The sequence below is a fragment of the Trachypithecus francoisi genome, unplaced genomic scaffold (assembly GCF_009764315.1).
Source record: "Trachypithecus francoisi isolate TF-2019V2 unplaced genomic scaffold, Tfra_2.0 Lachesis_group14, whole genome shotgun sequence".
NCBI classification, from domain to species: Eukaryota; Metazoa; Chordata; class Mammalia; order Primates; family Cercopithecidae; genus Trachypithecus; species Trachypithecus francoisi.
Window position 1 is genome coordinate 51,704,471 of NW_022681459.1, and position 20,550 is coordinate 51,725,020.

The window sequence follows — 20,550 nt, forward strand, 5'->3', positions numbered from 1 at the left end:
TCAGGGAAATGCCAAACTCACCCACAATAAAGTACTGCTGCAGACCCCCTCCTCGAATGGCTGGAACAATACTAAGCATTGGGGAGGATATGGAGAACTGGAACCTTTATACATTCCTAGTGGAAATGTAAAACTGTTCAGAAAAGTTTGATAATTGCTCCAAAGTTTGAACATAAACTTACCATACAGCCCAACACTTTCACTCCTACGTATCTACCCCCCAAAAGTGGAAATGTGTGTCCATACAGAGACTTGTACACAAATGTCACAGCAGCATGAGTCAAAATAAGTAAACACTGGAAACAATCCAAATGTCCTTCAAATGGTAAATAGACAAGAAAACGTTATATAAAAATACTATTCATGAGAAGGAATGAACTAGTACATGCAACAATATGCATGAGCTCAAAAACATAATGCGAGGTGCAAGAAACCAGGCAGAATAAACTAGTCTATGCATTAGTTTCCAGTTGCTGCTGACACAGGTCCCCACACACATCGTGGCTTATAACCACACACATTTATTACCTTACAGTCCTGTAGCTCACAAATCTGAGATGAGTCTTAACGGGACTAAAATCCAGGTGTTGGCTTCCTTTGGGAAGCTCCAGGGAAAATCTGTATCCTCGCTTTTTCCAGCTTGCCCTGCATCCCTTGGTTCATAGTGTCTTCCTCCATCTTTAAAGCCAGCAGCCGAACATCTTCCAGGTTCTTTTTCTTTTTTTTTTTTTTTTTTGAGACGAGTCTCGCTCTGTCGCCCAAGCTGGAGTGCAGTGGCCGGATCTCAGCTCACTGCAAGCTCCGCCTCCCGGGTTCACGCCATTCTCCTGCCTCAGCCTCCTGAGTAGCTGGGACTACAGGCGCCCGCCACCTCGCCCGGCTAGTTTTTTGTACTTTTTAGTAGAGAAGGGGTTTCACCGTCTTAGCCAGGATGGTCTCGATTTCCTGACCTTGTGATCCGCCCATCTCGGCCTCCCAAAGTGCTGGGATTACAGGCTTGAGCCACTGCGCCCGGCCCCAGGTTCTTTTTCTCAGATCCCGGCATCACATTGACTTCTCTGACTCTAAGCCTCCTACCTCTCTCTCTCTCTCTCTCTCTCTTTTTTGTTTTTTTTTTTCCGGAGACAGAGTCTCCCTCTGTCGCCCAGGCTGGAGTGCAGTGGCGCGACCTCAGCTCACTGCAACCTCTGCCTCCTGGGTTCAAGCGATTCTCGTACCTCAGCCTCCTGAGTAGCTGGGATTACAGGCACCTGCCACCATGCCTGGCTAATTTCTGTGTTTTTAGTAGAGACGGGGTGTCACCGTGTTAGCCAGGATGGTCTCCATCTAGCCAGGATGGTCTCGATTTCCTGACCTCATGATCTGCCCGCCTTTTCGGCCTCCCAAAACGCTAGGATTACAGGCGTGAGCCACCACGCCCAGCCTTCAACCAGTCTTTAATCTGGTCTGGAATAAAGTTTGGCCTCCTACCTCAACGTCAGAATACATCTTACAATGATGGCATACAGTAACCACAGGGGGGAAAAATGCTCAAGACCATTAGTCATACCAGAATACATCTTACAATGACGGCATGCAGTAACCACAGGGAAAAAAAATGCGCAAGACCATTAGTAATCAGGGAAATGCAAATTCAAGCCACAAGAATACACAGGTACACTGGCACACGCCTGTAGTTGCAGCTACCTGGGGGGCTGATGCGGGAGGATCCCTTGAGCCTGGGAGTTTCAGGCTGCAGTGAGCCATGATCACATTACTGCACTCCAGCCTGGGTGACAGGATGAGATCTCTTCTCTAAAAATATATATAAAATTTAAAAAATCACGAGATACCACTACCCACTCATTGACTGGCTACAATGAAGACACTTGGCAACACCAAATGTTGGGAAGGATGTGGAGCAAACGAAACACTCATACACTGTTGGTAGGAATTTTTTTTATTATTATCATTTTATTTTTATCTTTTTTTGAGACAAAGTCTTGCTCTGTCACACAGGCTGGAGTGCAATGACTCGATGTCAGCTCACTGCAACCTCTACCTCCCAGGTTCAAGCGATCTCATGCCTCAGCCTCCCTAGTAGCTAGGATTACAGGCGCCTGCCACCATGCCTGGCTAATTTTTGTGTCTTTTAGTAGAGACGGGGTTTCACCATGTTGGCCAGGTTGGTCTCAAACTCCTGACCTTAGGTGATCCACCCGCTTAGGCTTCTCAAAGTGCTGGGATTACAAGCATGAGCCACTTCGCCTGGCCTGTTAGGAATGTTTTTAAATGTATGGCTACTTTGGGAAATGCTAAACATATACCCAGGCTATGCCTCAGCAATTTGGTTTCTACATATGCCCAAGAGAAATGAAAACCAGCCCGGGCAACATGAGACCCCATCTCCACAAAAAGAAAAAAAAATTAAAAAAATAATGGGGTATGGAAGCATGTGCCTGTAGCCTCAGCTACCCAGGAGACTGAATGGGAGGATAGCTTGAGCCAGGGGATCGAGGCTGCAGTGAGCTGCAATGGGCCACTGCACTCCAGCCTGAGAGAGAGTGAGACCTTTCCTCTAAAAATAAAAATAAAAGCAATATGGTCTGGCCTGGTGCAATGGCTCACACCTGTAATCCCAGCACTTTGGGAGGCCTAGGGGGGCAGATCACCTGAGCTCAGGAGTTCCAGACCAGCCTGGCTAAAATGGTGAAACCCTGTTTCTAAAACTAAAAATACAGAAATTAGCCGGGCGTGGTGGTGCACGCAATTCCAGCTACTTGGGAGGCTGAGGCAGGAGAATCGCTTGAACCCAGGAGGCGAAGGTTGCAGTGAGCCGGGACCGTGCCGTTGCACTCCAGCCTGGGCAACAAGAGCAAAACTCTGTCTCAAAAATACAACACGTTCATGTGCTGCTCAACAGTGTAGCTACGTCCTGAGAAATGTGTCATTAGGCGATTTTGTTGTGACAAACCTAGATGAGACAGCCTACCCCACACCTAGGCCAGATAATCCAAACACGTGGTAATCTTTTATTTATTTATGTATTTGTTTTTGAGATGGAGTCTCGCTCTGTCGCCCAGGCTGGAGTGCAGTGGCACAATCTCGGCTCACTGTAACCTTTGCCTCCGGGGTTGAAGCGATTCTCCTGCTTCAGCCTCCGGAGTAGCTGGGATTACGGCGCCCTCCAGCCACCACACCCGGCTATTTTTTGTATTTTCAGTAGAGACGGGGTTTCACCATGTTGGTCAGGCTTGTCTCGAACTCCTGGATTCATGATCAGCCACCCCCGCTCGGCCTCCCAAAGTGGTGGTATGACAGCTATGAGCCCCCGCGTCTAGCCAACACGTGGTAATCTGAAGGGTCCACCACAGTATATGCGGTCCGCCTTCCACCGAAACGTCACGAGGCCCACGACACAAAGGCGTGCTCCATTAAGTTACCGATAGCCCCAAACTCGCCCTTCCACGCCAGGCCTCGAGGTGCTCTGTGGACCACGGCGGAGCCCGTGGCCCTCGCGAGGGAGGGAAGGCGCTCCGGGTTCCCGCGATTCCCCCGGAAAGTGAAACTGCAGAGGCGCCACGTGGACACCGGCGGTCAGACGCGACCCCAGGCCGCACCGGCCCCAGAGGAAACTAGCTGGAGTCCACGGGGCGGGAGCGCGAGTCGGCGGTGGTGGCTGGGCGCTCAGTGAAGACGCCATTCCGCCACGAAAACGCCCGCGACGCCGCTCCGCGGTGGGGCGAGGCGGCCTGGCCGGACCTGCGAAGCCCCACGAGCTCGGCGCCGGCTGGCTGCGGCCTTGCTCTGCCTCCCCGGCCTGGCCGCGAGGCTCCCGCAAGCCGGGATCCGCGAGCACCGGGGCTGATCCGACTCTCTCGGGCCTCAGACGGCGTGGGCCGTGGAAAACTCCGGTGCGGCCTCTTCCCCGGAAGTCCCCCAGTGGGCTCCGGCCGCTCTGGCCTGCGCGCGCCCGGCTCGCTGGTGCCCTGGGCGGCGCCCGGCCGCTGGCGCTTCTCCGGCGCTAGGGGGCGCGCGGCCGCGGTGGAGCCGCACTGGGCCGCGGCGGCCGCTCGACTGCTCCGAGGCGCGTTCCGGACGCGCACCGTCCCCGCCCGCGTTCCCCCGGCAACCTGCGGCCGCCGCCATGGACGCGCTGTCGGGGACAGGGCCTCGCCGGGCTCGCGGCTGCCTGGGCGCGGCTGGACTCAGGTCTTCAGGCCGCGCGGCGCGGACCCCCGCGGCGCCCTGGGCGCGCTTCTCCGCCTGGCTGGAGTGCGTGTGCGTGGTCACCTTCGACCTGGAGCTGGGCCAGGCGCTGGAGGTGAGCGGGCGCGGGCGGGTGGGCAGGGCTGGGCCGCTCGGGGCCCTCGGCCGCCCCGCACTCTCCGTGGCCTTCGGCCGCCGCCTCCTGGAGGGGCCTCTTCCCCGGGCTCCAGAAGCGTTTCCCAGGCCGAGGAGGGAAGGCCAGCCGCTCGGAGTCGGATCTTGTCTTCACATTGGGATGGAGAATTTTGCATCATCTGAGTAGTACTCTTTCGATTTTTCTCAGTAAATATCTCACATCTCCCCCCTCCATTCCCCACCGGAGTGGTGACACCTTCATCCCCTCAGTGGCTCCCGCCAGAGTCCCGGGCTTACCCTCTGCTCCGCGTCCCATCTCTGGGCATAGGCAAGGCTGACAGCTCCTTCTGCAACAAAGGTCTCGGAACCGTTCTTTTGCTGCCATCACTGATGTCATCCCCGCCCCAGCTGCACCCCAGAGTTCAATCTTTGTTGCTCTCCTGCTTAAAACCCTGCAGCGCCTCCTTGTTCACCTAGAATCGGATCCAGACCCCATGGGCCCTTGTCCCTCGACCTGCGTCTTGTGGTGGTCTTGCCCTTGGGGGTCTGTTCATCGGCTGTGCCCATGGGCTTTCGATGTGGTCTTCCTACTGCCTGCAGGCCTCCACTCACCTACCCACACACGCAGCCTCCCTTCCTCCAGGGAGGCCCTGCAGGATGATCTTCTCTGTGTTCTGTATGACACACACGGGAGAGCTGACCAGCACAGGGGAGGCCCACCTGCAGGTGGAGGGAGGCTTCCCCGCACTGGCGGAAGGAACCTCCTGAGAGGTAGTGAGCGCTCCATTACTGTAGGTGTCCAAGATGAGGCCCAATTGTCCTCATCAGGAAAGCCAGGCAGCACGTCTCTGTGGTTGGGAGATGCTTTCTAAGGCCCTGCTGAACTCCAAGAAGTCATAAGAAGCCTATAGTCTTCTAAACAGAAAACAGAAAAGCGTTAACTCTAGCACTCTCTGGAGCCCCTCCCACCACACAACGTCCCCAGCAGGTGCACCTTCTCAAACAGCATCACTGGGTGGGGGCTGAGTACCAGGAAATGTGACCTGTCCAGGGTTGAGAGCCCACTTTCTTAGTTCAGTACTGTTGCCCAGATTGTTACCCACAAAATCACAAAAGAAGTTAAGAGGTTCCGGCCAGATGCAGTGGCTCACCCCTGTAATCCCAGCACTCTGTGAGGCCGAGGCAGGCAGTTTACCTGAGGTCAGGAGTTCAAGACCAGCCTGGCCAACATGGTGAAACCCCATCTCTACTAAAAATACAAAAATTAGCTGGGTGTGAGGATGGGTGCCTGTAATCCCAGCTACTTGGGAGGCAGAGGAAGGAGAATCGCTTGAACCCAGGAGGCGGAGGTTACAGTGAGCCGAGATTGCACCATTGCACTCCAGCCTGGTGACAAGAGTGAGACTTCATCTCAAAAAACAAAAAACAAACAAAAAAAAAGTTAAAAAGTTCCTGGCCCGACGCAGTGACTCACGCCTGTAATCCCAGCACTTTGAGGGGCTGAGGCTGGCGAATCACAAGGTCAGGAGTTTGAGACCATCCTGGCCAACATGGTGAAACCACATCTCCACTAAAAGTACAAAAATTAGCCGGGCATGGTGGCAGGCTCCTGTAGTCCCAGCTACTCGGGAGGCTGAGGCAGGAGAATCGCTTGAACCCAGGATGAGGAGGTTGCAGTAAGCTGAGATCGCGCCACCGCACTCCAGCCCGGGTGACAAACTGAGACTCCATCTCAAAAAAAAAAAAGTTAAGAAGTTCGTCTGTTCCTTAAGGCACTCTCATGTTATTTTCTAAACCCCATTTGGAAAGTTACTTCTGAGCTGTTGAAGGCTGTGTGTGCTTGGGATACCCAGCTTGGACCGGGGGCATGGTCAGCTGGCGGAGTGCTGGGGACCCGGGTCCATGTCCAAAGCCTCCATAGCAGTGACCTGGACACCTACAGATCGCTGGGTCTGTGCAGAAACCTGGCAGTGGATCCACTGGGGCCTGAGCACATGACTCTTGCTTTTCCTCCCTCCCCTGGAAGTCACGGGGAAGATTGAGGCCGTTTTAGTCACTTACAGACTTTTAGGGAGCACCCACTGTGCACTCAGTCACAGCTCAGCCCAGCTAAGCACCACAAAGTCCCAGGGCTGTGCTTGGTTCTGCGACGTGGAAGGAAGACTCTAGTTGGGATGCATGCAGCTCAGAGGATGGAATGGGCTTAGGTAAATAAGTCTTGGACGCTGAGAAGAGACAGGGGAGGGGATCCTGTTTCAGGTAACCCCTCTCCCAAAATGGCAACATAAGCAAAAGGCAAAGAGCTGGTGATTCAGTTACTCATTCAGTAAATCACTTTGAAGGCCGAGTGCAGTGGCTCACACCTGTAATCCCAGCACTTTGGGAGGCCGAGGTGGGCGGATCACCTGAGTTCAGGAGTTTAAGACCAGCCTGACCAACATGGAGAAACCCTGTTTCTACTAAATATGCAAAATTAGCCGGGCATGTTGGCGCATGCCTGTAATCCCAGCTACTCAGGAAACTGAGGCAGGAGAATCGCTTGAACCCAGGAGGCAGAGGTTGTGGTGAGCTGAGATTGCACCATTGCACTCCAGCCTGGGCAGCAAGAGCAAAACTCCATCTCACAAAAACAAAACAAAAAAACGTAAATCACATTGAGCAGCTACCACCAGCCCAGCCCCACAATACTGGTGCCCAGCACATGAGAAGACAAGGCTCTAGCCCTCTAGGAGTTCACACTATATGCCAGTGATACGGAGAGTAAGTGGTTCAGGGTCCATAGTGCTCACAGGATACCCCCGCAACCGTACACATGGGGGCACTGTGGAAATGAGTGCAGTGCAGCCTGCTTGTGAGATGAGGGGTCCAGCTTGAGAGGGGCCGGCAGGGCTGTGGGGTGACAAGGGGTCTGGCTTGAGAGGGGCTGGGCGGGACTGTGGGGTGACTGGAGTGTCCAGGTCAGCTTAGGAAAGGGCCTGGCTCCGCCTTCTCAGCTCTTGAAAAGTCACCTCTCGGGCTGGGCGCAGTGGTTCCTGCCTATAATCCTAGCACGTTCAGAGGCCGAGGCGCGAGGATCACTTGAGGCCAGATGTTCCAGACTAGTCTAGGACACATAGTGAGACCCTGTCTCTACCAAAAATAAAAATAAATTAGCCAGGTGTGGTGGTGTGCACCTGTAGTTACAGCTCCTCAGGAGGCGGAGGCCGCAGGATTGCTTGAGCCCAGGAATTCAAGGCTGTGGTGAGCCATGATCACTGCACTCCAGCCTGGGTTACAACGAGAACCTGTCTCAAAACAAAATTAAAAGAAAAAAAAAGGCTAAGCGTGCTGGCTCATGCCTGTAATCCTAGCACTTTGGAAGCCCAAGGTGGGAGGAGCGCTTGAGCCCAGGAGTTCTAGACCAGCCTGGTCAATATAGCAAGACCCACATCTCTACAAAAAATACAAAATGAGGCCGGGTGTGGTGGCTCACGCCTGTAATCTTAGCACTTTAGGAGGCTGAGGCAGGGGGATCGTGTGAGCTCAGAAGTTTGAGACCAGCCTGGGCAACATGGTGAAACCCCGTCTCTACTAAAAATACAAAAGATTAGCCGGGCATTGTACGCCTGTAATCCCAGCTACTCTGGGGGCTGAGTTAGGAGAATCGCTTGAACCTGGGAGGTGGAAGTTGCAATGAGATGAGATCATGCCACTGCACTCCAGCCTGGGTGACAGAACTGGAGCGCAGCTCTCAAAAAAAAAAAAAAAAAAGAGCCAGGCATGGTGACACACACCTGTCGTCTCAGGTACTTGGAGGCTGAGGTGGGAGAACTGCTTGAGTCCAGGAGTTGGAGGTTGACCCTGTCTGTTAAAAAACAAAAAACAAGCTGGGTGCAGTGGCTCACACCTGTAATCCCAGCACTCTAGGAGGCTGAGGCGGGCGGATCACGAGGTCAGGATATCGAGACCATCCTGGCTAACACGGTGAAACCCCGTCTCTACTAAAAATACAAAAAAAAAAAAAAAAAAATAGCCGGGCATGGTGGCGGGCGCCTGTAGTCCCAGCTACTCAGGAGGTTGAGGCAGGAGAATTGCTTGAACCCGGAAAGTGGAGCTTGCAGTGAGCAGAGATCACATCACTACACTCCAGCCTGGTGACAGAGCAAGACTCCGTCTCAAAAAAAAAAAAAAAAGTCCAACCAAATAGAAAATAGATGGATTCTCATCAGCACTGCATTCAGCCCAGCAGGACAGGACACACTGGCTTCCGGGAGCCATGCTGTACATGAGGGTGAAGATGAGAGACAAGGAGGCTCTCGCATAGGAGAACAGCTTTGACCCCGGGGATCCCGAGGGTGGCCAGGCCATACCTTCAAAACTGCTCCCTGGATGTGCCTTCTCCAAGCCAAGCTCCCACCCGCAGTCTTCCTGGGTGACTGCTCACCAGGAGCAGAGACCGGTGCAGGCTGCCTCAGGCGAAAAGGGCAAGACCCTCATGGAACCCCGAGCAGGGCACAGCCTGGCCTGGGAGGCCTGCATGCCCTCAGGATCAGCTCCATGTGTCCCCTCACCTTGGCATGCCCAACCCCAGGTAGCCTGACCCCTGGCTTAGTACTCAGCTTCAGGCTGTAACTGGGCCCCAGGGCCACTCCCAAAGATGGTGAGCCTGAGAATGTTGGTTTCCCTGGTCAGACATGCTGAGGGCCCCCTGGGCATGGGCACGGAGCTCAGAGGCCACAAGCTCCCGTGACCAGCAGACCAGGTACAGAGTCCTGACCTCAGGCAGAGGGTACCCGCCTTTCCTCAGCCCTCCTCAGTGCAGACACATGAAGGCTCAGACTGAGTGGCCCTATATCCCCAGCCCCTCACGGAGCTATCCTGAGGCACCCCTGTGGGTCCAGCCTACTCCCAGCTTCCTCCTTCGTCTTCCTCCTGACCATTCCTTGGTGCCTGTTTAGCTCCCCTCCACCCACCTGTCCTAGTAGACCTCAGAGACCTCATCACACATGCCACAAACACTGTATGGGGAGGGTCTGTTCTGTGCCAGGTGCTGGGAGGCAGAAGTAACCAGGACAGGGTCCCTGCCTTAAAGAGATTTGCTCTGTGTTGGAAGAGACAAAGCAGGACCACAGTAGCAAGCCCAGAGCAAACAAAAGCAGAGCTATTTTCACAGAGCAAGCGGGCCACGGTGGCTCACGCCTGCACTCCTAGCACTTCAGGAGGCTCAGGCAGGAGGATTGCTTGAGCCTAGAAGTTCAAGGCTGCAATGAGCTGTGATTGCACCGCTGCGCTCCAGCCTGGGTGACGGACCGAGACCCCGTCTCTCAAAAACAAAATGGCAGATGCTTTCATCCAGGGCCTGGCTCCTCACTGTCTGGGGGCTCAGGACACATCTTGGAAGAAGCCTTATAGCCTAAATTCAACTCAGTGGAGAAATTGGGCAGATGGGATGAGGAGGGGACAGTGTGCAGAGGCCCTCCCAGCAGGCTTCAGACAGCCCAGGAGACACTGCAGGGTCCACTGGGAATGGGGGCCTGGGAGGTCCCTAGAGGGAAAGTGGTCCACGTGTGCATGGACCTGCTGGACTGGGCTCCCAGGCTCACCTGCCCCACCTGCCGCCTCTGTCAGTGCACACCTGTCTTCCAGGTCATTCAGCACCTGCTTAGTGTCATGTTCTCCCCCACTGTCCACTCCTGGGGGTGCAGGGCTTGTCCGGCTGGGCACTCACTGGGCACTGCAGGTGGGGCACAGGCCCTGGCAGGGGGAGGCTGGGTGAAGACTGCTGAGCAGGATGGGGAGAGGGCCTGACAGCAGGCTGCCATCATGGAGCAGGTGTGCTTCCGGGCCTGCATCTGAGCAAAAGCTCGGGGAGCAGCATGTCCGGGGCCCTCTGGCTTGGCAGGTGGTGATGGAGATGGAGGACCAGCCAGGCGGGGCCCTGTGACCGTCCCGGGTGAGGGGCCTCTGGATCCCTGAAGCACTACCCTTCTGATGTCTGATGCTGTGAACTGATGTCTGGGTGTGTAGGGGCAGGGGGGCCCAACTGCAGTCTGGGCAAGAGGTGGTAGGGTGGCTGTGAGGACCAGGGATATGAGAAAGGGGTCAGGAAGCCCACTCCGTTGTGCTGGCCTCTTACTGAGAGGGACCTGGGGAGGTGGGAGTAGAGAAGCCTCCGGCTGGCAGGGGAGTTGCCTGGGGCCTGGTGCCTGGAGGTCAGAGAGAGGAGCGGGTCAGCAAGGAGCTGGGCACAGTAGCCAGAGAAGATGGTGTGGGGAGGACGCAGCACGCTGTTGGAGCAGGGAGCCGGGGGCGAGCCAGCACCATGGCACTGACCTGCACCCCAGAGACAGATGCTGCAGCTGCTGGGACGGTCCCAGTCCAGCGGATGCCATCAAGGGGTGTTGCCTCCTTGGGCAGATGGCGTCACCAGGCGCTCTGTCTTCCTCTGCAGCTGGTGTATCCAAATGACTTCCGGCTCACAGACAAGGAGGTGAGTCCTGGCCCTCTTGGGAATGGACGGGACCCAGGAGTGGGTCGGCCCTCACCGGGTTGGGTTTTGTATGTTTCAGAAAAGCAGCATCTGCTACCTGTCTTTTCCCGACTCACACTCAGGTAGGTGACCCCATCTTTACTGGGGCTGGACATGAAGCCAGCTGGGCATCCCTGTAGCCCAGGCCAGGGGCATCACGGCTGCCTAGGCTGCCCACGGTGCAGAGTGCCACAGGGGGTGGGCAGCACCAGCCCCATGCCCACTCAGTGGAGGCACCCAGATCTCCGCGTTGCAGCAAGTCAGGCAGGTCCCCAGATGCACGTGGAAAGGGTGTCTCTCTGCAGAGAGACCAGCAGTCTCCTACACCCCACAGAGTGGCCACCAGGAGCTGGGCCTCCCTCCTGCTCCTGCCCCGGGGCATAGACGTCTGGGTAACCATTTTCTAGTGCCTGGTTTCTGTCTCAAGCATGTTGAGCCAATCTCCCAGATAGGTTGGAGGTGCTTTTCTGTGCGAACATATTCTCAGACCTGTAGGTGCAGGGTGTGCAGGAGTCAGAATAGGAGCCACTGGGAAACATAGGCCCCTACAGCTGGGCATTCTTTCTGGGGCTTTTTTTTTTTTAATTTTTGAGACGGAGTCTGACTCTGTCACCCAGACTAGAGTGTAGTGGCGCAGTCTCAGCTCACTGCAACCTCCACCTCCCGTGTTCAAGTGATTCTCCCGCCTCAGCCTCCCAAGTAGCTGGAATTACAGGCATGTGGCGCTGTGCCTGGCTGATTTGTGTCTTTTCAGTAAAGACGGGGTCTCACTGTGTTGGCCAGGCTGGTTTCTGGCTAATAGCAGAGGCCAGGCTCGCAGGGCCCTTGGTCCCTAGTCTCCAGCTCCCGGCCCTGACGTGTGGTGGGCTGCCCCCTTCTCAGGCTGCCTTGGAGACACTCAGTTCAGCTTCCGCATGCGCCAGTGTGGAGGGCAGAGGAGCCCCTGGCATGCCGACGATAGGCACTACAACAGCAGGGCCCCCATGGCACTGCAGGTGAGCACTGGGCTGCGTCTCTGGCCTGCTTCTCTTCCCCTGCTCCCCACGGGTCCTGCCAGGCTCAGGCTGGTGGGAGAAGCCCTTTTGGAGTGCCTGGGCACTGTGTGGCAGGAGAGGAGCTGGCCATGCCCCGCTGACCCTGCAGTCCCAGGCACCAGCCCCAACTGAGGATGGGCCAGCTCTTCCGGGGTCTCCCCAGGGTCCCTGGGGCTTTCCCTTGGCACCACACTTCCATCACTGGGCATCTGCATAGTTGAACAGGGGCCCACGTGAACCTCCCAGGGCCCCCAGCACCCTGAACCCCTCTCCCCTACACCAGCAGACTCCCTGCTGTGTCAGCAGGGCTGTTACCCACCTTCTGAGCCCAGGACCTCCTGGCCTCTGCCTTGGTGGCCAGAGGGCAGGGACAGAAGCTCCAGGACCCTCCTGCTTCTCCAGGCTCCCATCTGCTGCAGTCCCTGCATGCTGCTTGCCACTCCCAGCCGTGGGGCTGGCCAGGTGGTCTGGGTGGGGCACGGCCTGGCTAACCCTTGCTCCTTCCAGAGGGAGCCGGCGCACTACTTCGGCTACGTGTACTTCAGGCAGGTGAAGGACAGCTCTGTGAAGAGGGGCTACTTCCAGAAGGTGCGCTGCCTGGCCACTCGGGGCTGGCGCCTCAGAGAGGCAGGAGCTGGCAGGCAACAGGAGGGACTGTGGGGCGGGCAAGGGGTCCTGAGCCTCCAGCAGTGCCCACCCCTCCTGCAGCCCCACCTGGGCTGTGTCCAGCTCTCCTTGCAGCCCCCCCTGCCCTGTCCTTGCCTGGCGTGGCACCCAAGGCCCTTATGTCCCGGTCCAGGACATTTCTGCCCCGCACTGATGGCTGGAGGGTCATGTCAGGGTCAGGACAACCCAGCCTGGAAGCCATAGGCCGAGAGTAAAAGCTGCTCAGCCCCTGGGGAGATCATTCCAGAGATTCTGGCCACCATGCGTTTCCCTCCGAAGGCCCTAGGGTCCAGCTGCCCCGGCCGCCACCCAGGGAGTTCAGTGTTGGGTTTTCTCCTGTCTGATAATTCTGGGATCTGAGTCAGGCCATTCCCGGGGCAGCTGTCCTGCGGAGTTGGTGGGCCAGCTCCAGGTGAGCGTGGCTTCAGGGGTCCCCATGGGCTCCTGAGTGGCTGGGGTGAGTGAGGCCTGGAGCTGGGGGCCTCTAACTGGCCCCGTGGCCCCGCAGTCTTTGGTGCTGGTGTCCCGCCTGCCCTTTGTCCGGCTGTTCCAGGCGCTGCTAAGCCTCATCGCCCCTGAGTACTTTGACAAGTTGGCGCCCTGCCTGGAAGCAGGTGAGTGGCCATCAGGCATGGCCATCGCGGTCTCATCATCCCAGCTGTGGCCCCTGGTGGGCCTGACAGCAGCTTCTCCTTGGGGAGGGTCCTGACGCCGGCTACTGCATCCGCAGTGTGCAGTGAGATCGACCAGTGGCCGGCGCCTGCACCTGGGCAGACCCTGAACCTACCTGTCATGGGCGTTGTTGTCCAGGTGAGAGTCAGCTGGCTGGGGAGCAGGCTCTGCAGGTGTGTGGGGAGGCCTTACTCCCTCTGGCAGCTGCTCCCTCCTTCTCCCAGGTGCGCATCCCATCCAGGGTGGACAAGTCCGAGTCCAGTCCTCCGAAGCAGTGTGATCAAGAGGTGGGAACTGAGGTGGAGGCGGAGCTGAGAGGGCTTCACCCAATTGAGTCCTGCTCCTGGGCTGGGTAGTCCCACACCTGCCTCCTTGGTCCACCCTGCGGGGTGGTCAAACCCAGGCAAAGCCACAGGCTGTGCCTTGGTGTAGGGCTGGGCACTCTCCACCCTCCCCTGCGCTGTGAGGCAGGGCCTGCTTAGGGCCCAAGGGGTGCCAGCCCCCCCTTGGCCCTGACCTACACTCCCCTCCTCTCAGAACCTGCTGCCAGCCCCAATGGTTCTTGCTAGTGTCCACGAGCTGGACCTGTTCAGGTGAGTCCCCTAGGGTTCTGCACGCTGCTTTGGGGGAGCTCACTGTGTGCACGTGCATGTACGTGTGTGTGCGTGTGTGTCTGTGTGAGTGCGTGTGTGCACGTGTGTGTGTGTATGGCCAGTGCCATGTGGGGACTGCCCAAGGGAGGCAGCGCTCATCCTGAGTAACCCTTGGGACAGTTCTAGAAGGAAGAAGGGAGAATTGTGTAGAAGAGGAAGCAAGTGCCACATGGCTGCAGCCAGCGGAAATGGGCACAGTGGGCAGGAGGTCCTGAAAGACAGTGTCAGGAGAGGCTGTCAGGAGAGGCTGCCTGAGTCTGCCTTCACTGCCTCTGGGCGAGTCTGCAAGGGAGGCTGGGCTTTGAGACCATCCTGCTCTGTGGAGGGCCCACCCAACAGGAGCCAGGGCTGCACTTGGGATGGGCACAGGGTGACCAGAGGGGTCTGGGCAGGTACCCCCCCCCCGGCCCTGGGGCCACTTTAGGACGGCTGGTCCCTCACAGGTGGGTCCAGGTTGAGTCCCCCATTCCCAGGCCCAGGCCCAGCACAGGTGGACTGTCGGAGCTCAAGGTGGCCATGATAACCCGAGACACTCACATCTTCGACAGATCTGTCTTCACCTGGCGCAGCGTGCCATGTTCACCAGCGCCTGGGTGAACACGTGGGAGAGTAGGGCCAGGGCCAGGAGTCTCAGCCCCTGCCTGACCTCCCCGACCTTCCTGCCCGGCCCCAGGTGCTTCCGGCCTGTGCTGACTCACGTGCAGACACTGTGGGAGCTTGTGCTCCTCGGGGAGCCCCTGCTGGTCCTGGCACCCTCGCCCGACGTGTCCTCAGAGATGGTGCTGGCCTTGACCAGGTACCACCTTGGCTCGGTCCCGGCTGGGGTCGCTGGACCATCGCAGCTGCGCCTGGGCCGCCCCTGCCTCACCTGCTTCCTGTGCTCCTGCCCACAGCTGCCTGCAGCCCCTCAGGTTCTGCTGCGACTTCCGTCCCTACTTCACCATCCATGACAGCGAGTTCAAGGAGTTCACTACACGCACGCAGGCCCCGTAAGTGCCGCCTCCGCCCCGCCTCTCTTGTCCTCGCTGCACCTCCCTGGACCTCTGTGTCTGCCTCTTCTCTCTCTCTCTCTCTGTCTAGACCAAACGTGGTCCTGGGAGTCACAAACCCTTTCTTTATCAAAACACTCCAGCATTGGCCCCACATCCTCCGAGTCGGGGAGCCCAAGATGTCAGGTCAGGCTCCCAGGGAGGTGCAGGGGGTGATGCTCAGAAGCCTTACTGAGTGTGGGGCTGCCTCAGAGCCCATGGCCAGAGCTGCGGGCACTGAGGCCTGGCCACCGGGCATGTCTCGTAGGAGACCTTCCTAAGCAAGTCAAGCTGAAAAAGCCTTCAAGGTTGAAGACCCTGGACACTAAGCCAGGTCTGTGCTCCCCTTGACCTGGAGCCCCTCCACAGTGGAGGGGCCTGTCTTGTACCTGGTGGGTCTCCCAGGTGGGGCAGCCCGGCCCCCGGACCCCTGCTCCTCTCCCAGGACTCAGCAGCAGAGCTCAGACCCTCAGAACCTCAGACCTTCGGACCCTCGGACCCTCGGGGAGGGGGCACCCTCTTGTCTTCTTCGGTGGGTCCCTGTGTCTGGGGTGGGGTGGGTGAGATTTTCAGGTGCAGCCAAGGGCATGGGGCTGCAGGCAGATGAGACCCCCACCCTGGCTCCTCTGTGAGGCTGCAGGAGTGTGGGAGGGAGGCCTTTGAAGGGCGGGGCGCCAGCTGTGCCCTCCCGCCAGGCCTCTATACCGCGTACACAGCCCACCTCCACCGCGACAAGGTGCTGCTTAAACGGCTGCTCAAGGTATGGGCTGTGGCGGGAGGGGGCTGGGGACGCAGGGAGTCTGGGGTGGTGTGAGGTGCAGCAAGGGCCTGGCCCCCCTTCCCTGCAGGGCGTGCAGAAGAAGCGGCCGTCAGATGTACAGAGTGCCCTGCTGCGGCGGCACCTCCTGGAGCTCACCCAGAGCTTCATCATCCCTCTGGTGAGGCACGGGGCTGAGGGGAAGGGGCTGGAGGGGAACGGAGCTGGGGGGGATGGGACGGGGGAGGGCGGGACTGGGGGGCACGGGGCTGGGGGGATGGGTCCCCGGGCTCACTCCCCTCCCTTCCCCACCCAGGAGCACTACATGGCCAGCCTCATGCCCCTGCAGAAGAGCATCACGCCCTGGAAGGTGGGGGTCCTGTGGGGATTTTGCGGGGTCCATGGAGGGTGGGTTCCCTTCCTCACCCGGAGAAGGGAAGGTCTGGAGCAGGAGGCCGTGGCTGTGTAGGAGACACAGGGCTCAAGGCAATCATGTTTGTGAAACTGAGGGCCACAGGGCAGGTGGCTGGCAGGACCCTTGGAGGGGCTCAGGGCCTGCGCCCTGGGAAGGGCTATCCTGGGATCTGTGCCAGGCAGGATGGGGGCTGGGGGTATTCAGAAGTGGTGAGGAGCATATCTGGGCAGTGTACCAGGTGCAGGCCATGAGGCCGAGTTCCCACGTGCTGGCTCACCCACCCCCAATCAGACTCCCCCCCAGATCCGGCCCTTCAGCCAGGATGACTTCCTGCGTAGCCTGGAGCATGCCGGGCCCCAGCTCACCTGCATCCTCAAGGGCGACTGGCTGGGTCTCTACAGGTGGGTGGACTGCGGATGCAGCCTCAGCCTTCCTTGATCCCCAGGGTCAGCCCCGCGGCCCCGCCTGTCAGTCCCCAGGGTCAGCCCCGCGGCCCTGCCTGTCAATCCCCAGGGTCAGCCCCGTGGCACCGCCTGTCAGTCCCCAGGGTCAGCCCCGCGGCCCTGCCTGTCAATCCCCAATCCCCAGGGTCAGCCCCGCGGCCCCGCCTGTCAATCCCCACAGGCGGTTTTTCAAGTCCCCCCATTTTGACGGCTGGTACCGGCAGCGGCACAAGGAGATGGCCCTGAAGCTGGAGGCCCTGCACCTGGAGGCTATTTGTGAGGCGGTGAGGGAGGCTGGGGGTTGGGGAGGGCCAGAACGTGGTGGGGGTGGGCACAGGCCCAGGGCAGTGGGGGGCCTTGCTGACAGCAGACCCCATCTTTCCCTGCAGAACATTGAGACCTGGATGAAAGACAAGTCTGAGGTGGAGGTCGTGGACCTGGTCCTGAAACTTCGTGAGAAGCTGGTAAGATGCCTCCAGCCTTGTCCCAGTGCCACCAGCCTGGCATGGAGCTGCGCCTGCCCTGACCACAGCTGCCCCTGCAGGTGCGGGCTCAGGGCCACCAGCTCCCTGTGAAGGAGGCAACGCTGCAGCGGGCCCAGCTGTACATCGAGACGGTCATCGGCTCCCTGCCCAAAGACCTGCAGGCTGTCCTGTGCCCTCCCTAGGACAGAGCCAAGGGCCACGGTCCCAGGGCCCTAGGTCTGCCTGAGCCTCCTGCTCTCCAGTGGCGGCGGCACTGGGCCAAACACACGCTCCCCTTCCTTGGCCCCCCGCCCAGACTGCAGGCTCCACCATTGTCTCAGCAGTAAAGGCGACATTTGGAACCACAGCATGGCCCTGACCATAGGGATTCCGTGCAGGCGGAGCCTTGCCTCCTCCTGGGCCCCACCTGGCCTCCACAGACCTAAGGCTGGGACCAGGGCGGGGACAGGCTGGGAGCCCTCGCTGATGTGGGTGCGTCTACCGTCTGCCCCTCCCGGTGCCCATCTGTTGGCCCCCAAGCCCCCTGCACTGTGTGTGGTGTTTCCTGCAGCCCAACAGGCTGCCCGGGACGGGAGGGACCCTCTCCTGACCAGCCCCCGACTCACTCGTCTTATCTGGGGATGGGAGGCTGTTTTGTACACAGTCATCAACTTGAGAAGGGGAGAGACTGCTTTGCAGTGTGAAGAGCTCTGCCCAGCACCCCGATGCCCCTCTGGGCCCCCACCTGCTTGGGGCTGTGGTTTGGTGGGAGGTAGGGGTTGGGCAGGGGGCGGTGTGGGGCCCAGCACCTCTGCTAGGAGAGCTGGCTCAGCCTGGCCCTCGGAGGGTCCACAGCACCTTCCTGGTTCCCAGTCCTGGAGCCCCCACCATGCACCAGCTCCATACATCCCTCCTGGGAGGTGGACAAGGCTCCTGTCGTCCAAGTGTGTCCGTCCATCCCCTACATGCAGCCCAAGGGGCTCTGGACTTTGGCCTGACCCTGCCTCTGGCTGAAGCCTGTGTGTCTCCCTTTCCTTGGTAAGGGGTGAAGGTCCCTAAGAGCCACCTCCGGGTCATGTGCTCCCCCCGTGACACCTGCAGGCACTGAGGCCCATGGGTACGGTGTTGGCACTGTGCAGCACACGGTGACGGTACTGTCAAGGCTCTGGACAGCCAAGCCCCGCTCAGCATCACACACTGTGTGCCCAGGAATAGGTCCCCTGACCACTCAGACCCTCAGACTCCTTGCCTGAGCGACCCAGCCGTGCAGATGCCCGACATGGTGCTGGGAGGGTCACTCATGGAGAATGGGCTTTGTACCCTGCGAAGCCAGGCAGGTGCTGGCCAGGGGACACAGGGCTGGGGGAAGGACTTTTCTTTTTCTTCTGAGGCCCCCATTCAGTCGGTAGAAGGTAGCCTTTGTTCAGCACGCGTGCGCGATGTACTGTTTGTGTTCTCATTGGTGGTCTGGGACCACATCCTCCAGCTAGGCAGTGTAGAGTGAGCACTGCCAGCCACTTCAGTGCAGGGCGTGACCGAGCCACGAGGACAGCGGGGTCAGGTGTCCGGGCGACAGGTAGTTCTCAGAACTTGGTACATGTCAACTTGTCCCGCCGGACTGCGCCCAGGACAGCCTGTCCCTGTCGCCATTCTACAGACAAGGACACAGGCAGCCGGGAGGGTGACAAAGGGGAGCTGTTGAGCCCAGATGTCTGGTGCAGGGTCCAAGGACGTGACCACGTTAAACAAAACACATAGAGGCTGAGGCGGCAAACCTGTTCTGTGGCAGGGGCAAGCCGGGGACCTGAGGGTGAGAAAGGTCCTGGCCTCAAATTCTGCTTGGGCCTCCCGACTGTAGCATGGGGGGACTAGCCTCCCTACTGAGGGCTTGGTCTCTAGAGGGTCTACAGAGACACTGGCACCTTCTGTGTGGCCAGCTTGAACACTGACCTCTGTAAGATGGGGCCTGGGGGCCAGTACAGGCCCTGCCATTAGCTGCCCTCCACCAGGGCCCTCTGCAAAAGCCTTGTGCTGGTGACCCGTGCCCTGAGGACCACCACTTCAAGGTGTCGAGGAAGCTTGGGAAGACAATCCACCTCTCTCACAACTGTGGCCCCACTTTGGGGACTGCACCCAAGGCCCGTGGTGGCATGTGCTTCCACACCACAGTCTCGCCTCACTTGGCTTCCTGAGGGCTGCCCCACAGCACAGAGGGCTGCAGACCCACAGGGCTGCAGGAGGGGCTTCAGGCTGGTCTCAGAAGCCCCCAGGGACCCTGGCCACTGTCTGTCCAGAAATGCACAAGCAGATTTCCCTGGAGGGCTCTGGTAAGGCCACATAGGTGGGTGGGTGGGAGACTTGGTGGGGGGCACTGGGCCAGGCGGCCAGCATTGCCCTGGGCAGAAGCCAAGGCTAAGGTGGAGGGTAGTGTCCCAGCCCCTCTTCCTCAGGGCCTGTCCCCACCTATGCAGAAGAGGCCTGGGGTGGAATGTGGCCTGGGGTGAATGGGTGGGGGCTGGGCATGGAGACCTGCCAGCTCCATCCGTCCCGATGCCTCTTGTGGCCCCCCAGTGTCAAGGCCGGTCAGAGTTGGCTGAGCTTCTGTCCAGGGCTGGGCCATGGCCCGGCCCTCCCCTCCCCACGCACACCAGGCTAGGGGCAGGCAGTGAAGAGGCAGGAAGGTCCAGACAGCTCTACCCCTGGCCACAGTGCCAGCCCCCGCAGGCAAGAGGGCTTGCTGGGCAGAACTTAGTTGGCAAGGGTGAGGACTGCTGTGGTTACAGGCCTCCTGAAGGACAGGGACCACAGAACCCAGAGGGTGGAGAGAGCTGGGAGCAGGTCTGGAGTGGGGCTGGGGCCTGAGGGTGCACACAGGGCCTGCTCAGGGATAGGAAGGACAGCTGCTCACCCTCAAACTTCCTGCCGGCTATTTAAAGACTCCCTTTTGGTCTAGAACAGAGGCCTTCCCACGGTTTTGGTATTAAAATGTCCTTTTGTGACACAGGGCTTGTCTTTTCCTTTTCTGATAAAATGTTGGCAACCTTGTCCGACCCTGGTAATTTTGGGGTCCTCTGCAGTGAAGGGGAGGGTGGCCGCAATGTGGATTGTGGTTCAAGGCCCAAGGGAAGATTTGGGCAGGAACAAGGCCTGGCTGCTTGAGGGTGGGAGAAGGCAGAGACCAAAAGAACTAAGTCAGGCTGGGAGAGTTTGTCAGGATGTGGCAGGGCAGATCCCCAGTCGGGGAAGCAGGGGAGGAGGGTATGCCTGGCTGGGGACAGGAGGAAGCCGACCAGCTGCAAGGACGGGCAGGTCTGGGTGGAAGGCCGGCCCCAGGGAGGGGTGACCCAGGGTGGGGGCAAGGGTGAGGGCTTGGGGAATGCTTCCGTCTCCTGCTTAGCACATCCAATCCTGGGAGGGCAGTGGAGGCTCCAAGGTCTAGCCCTGCAGAGGGTTCTCCACCTTTTCTCAAGTGCAGGGGGCCCCAGGAGCACTGGGGCTGGGACGTGAGGCCTGGGATGCCAGAAGTGGGGCCAGCTCTGTCCCAGAAACCATAACTCCAGAAAGAGATCTCAGGCCACCCACCTCCA

General features: G+C 58.9%; 1 protein-coding gene across 5 annotated transcripts; it reads left to right on the forward strand.

Annotated features, from left to right (window-relative positions):
- Positions 1-3,216: 3,216 nt before the first annotated feature.
- On the forward strand, positions 3,217-19,964 carry DENND6B (DENN domain containing 6B). 5 transcript variants are annotated; one of them, XR_004442420.1, is made up of 20 exons: positions 3,217-4,303; positions 10,754-10,792; positions 10,872-10,914; positions 11,714-11,826; positions 12,373-12,453; positions 13,040-13,145; positions 13,262-13,341; positions 13,428-13,490; positions 13,741-13,796; positions 14,530-14,652; positions 14,750-14,845; positions 14,937-15,031; positions 15,153-15,218; positions 15,580-15,644; positions 15,733-15,822; positions 15,958-16,011; positions 16,348-16,457; positions 16,681-16,775; positions 16,889-16,963; positions 17,044-17,087. XR_004442420.1 is itself a non-coding variant. In XM_033233467.1 (20 exons), the coding sequence occupies exons 1-20, from the start codon at positions 4,127-4,129 to the stop codon at positions 17,164-17,166; spliced, it is 1,746 nt and encodes a 581-aa protein (XP_033089358.1). In that variant the 5' UTR covers positions 3,219-4,126; the 3' UTR covers positions 17,167-19,964. The 5 variants fall into 5 exon arrangements, 4 of the variants coding, with proteins under 4 accessions (XP_033089358.1, XP_033089359.1, XP_033089357.1 ...); XM_033233467.1 differs by having other exon boundaries at positions 3,219-4,303; positions 16,360-16,457; positions 16,681-16,783; positions 17,044-19,964; XM_033233466.1 differs by having other exon boundaries at positions 3,221-4,303; positions 16,681-16,783; positions 17,044-19,964.
- Positions 19,965-20,550: the final 586 nt, after the last annotated feature.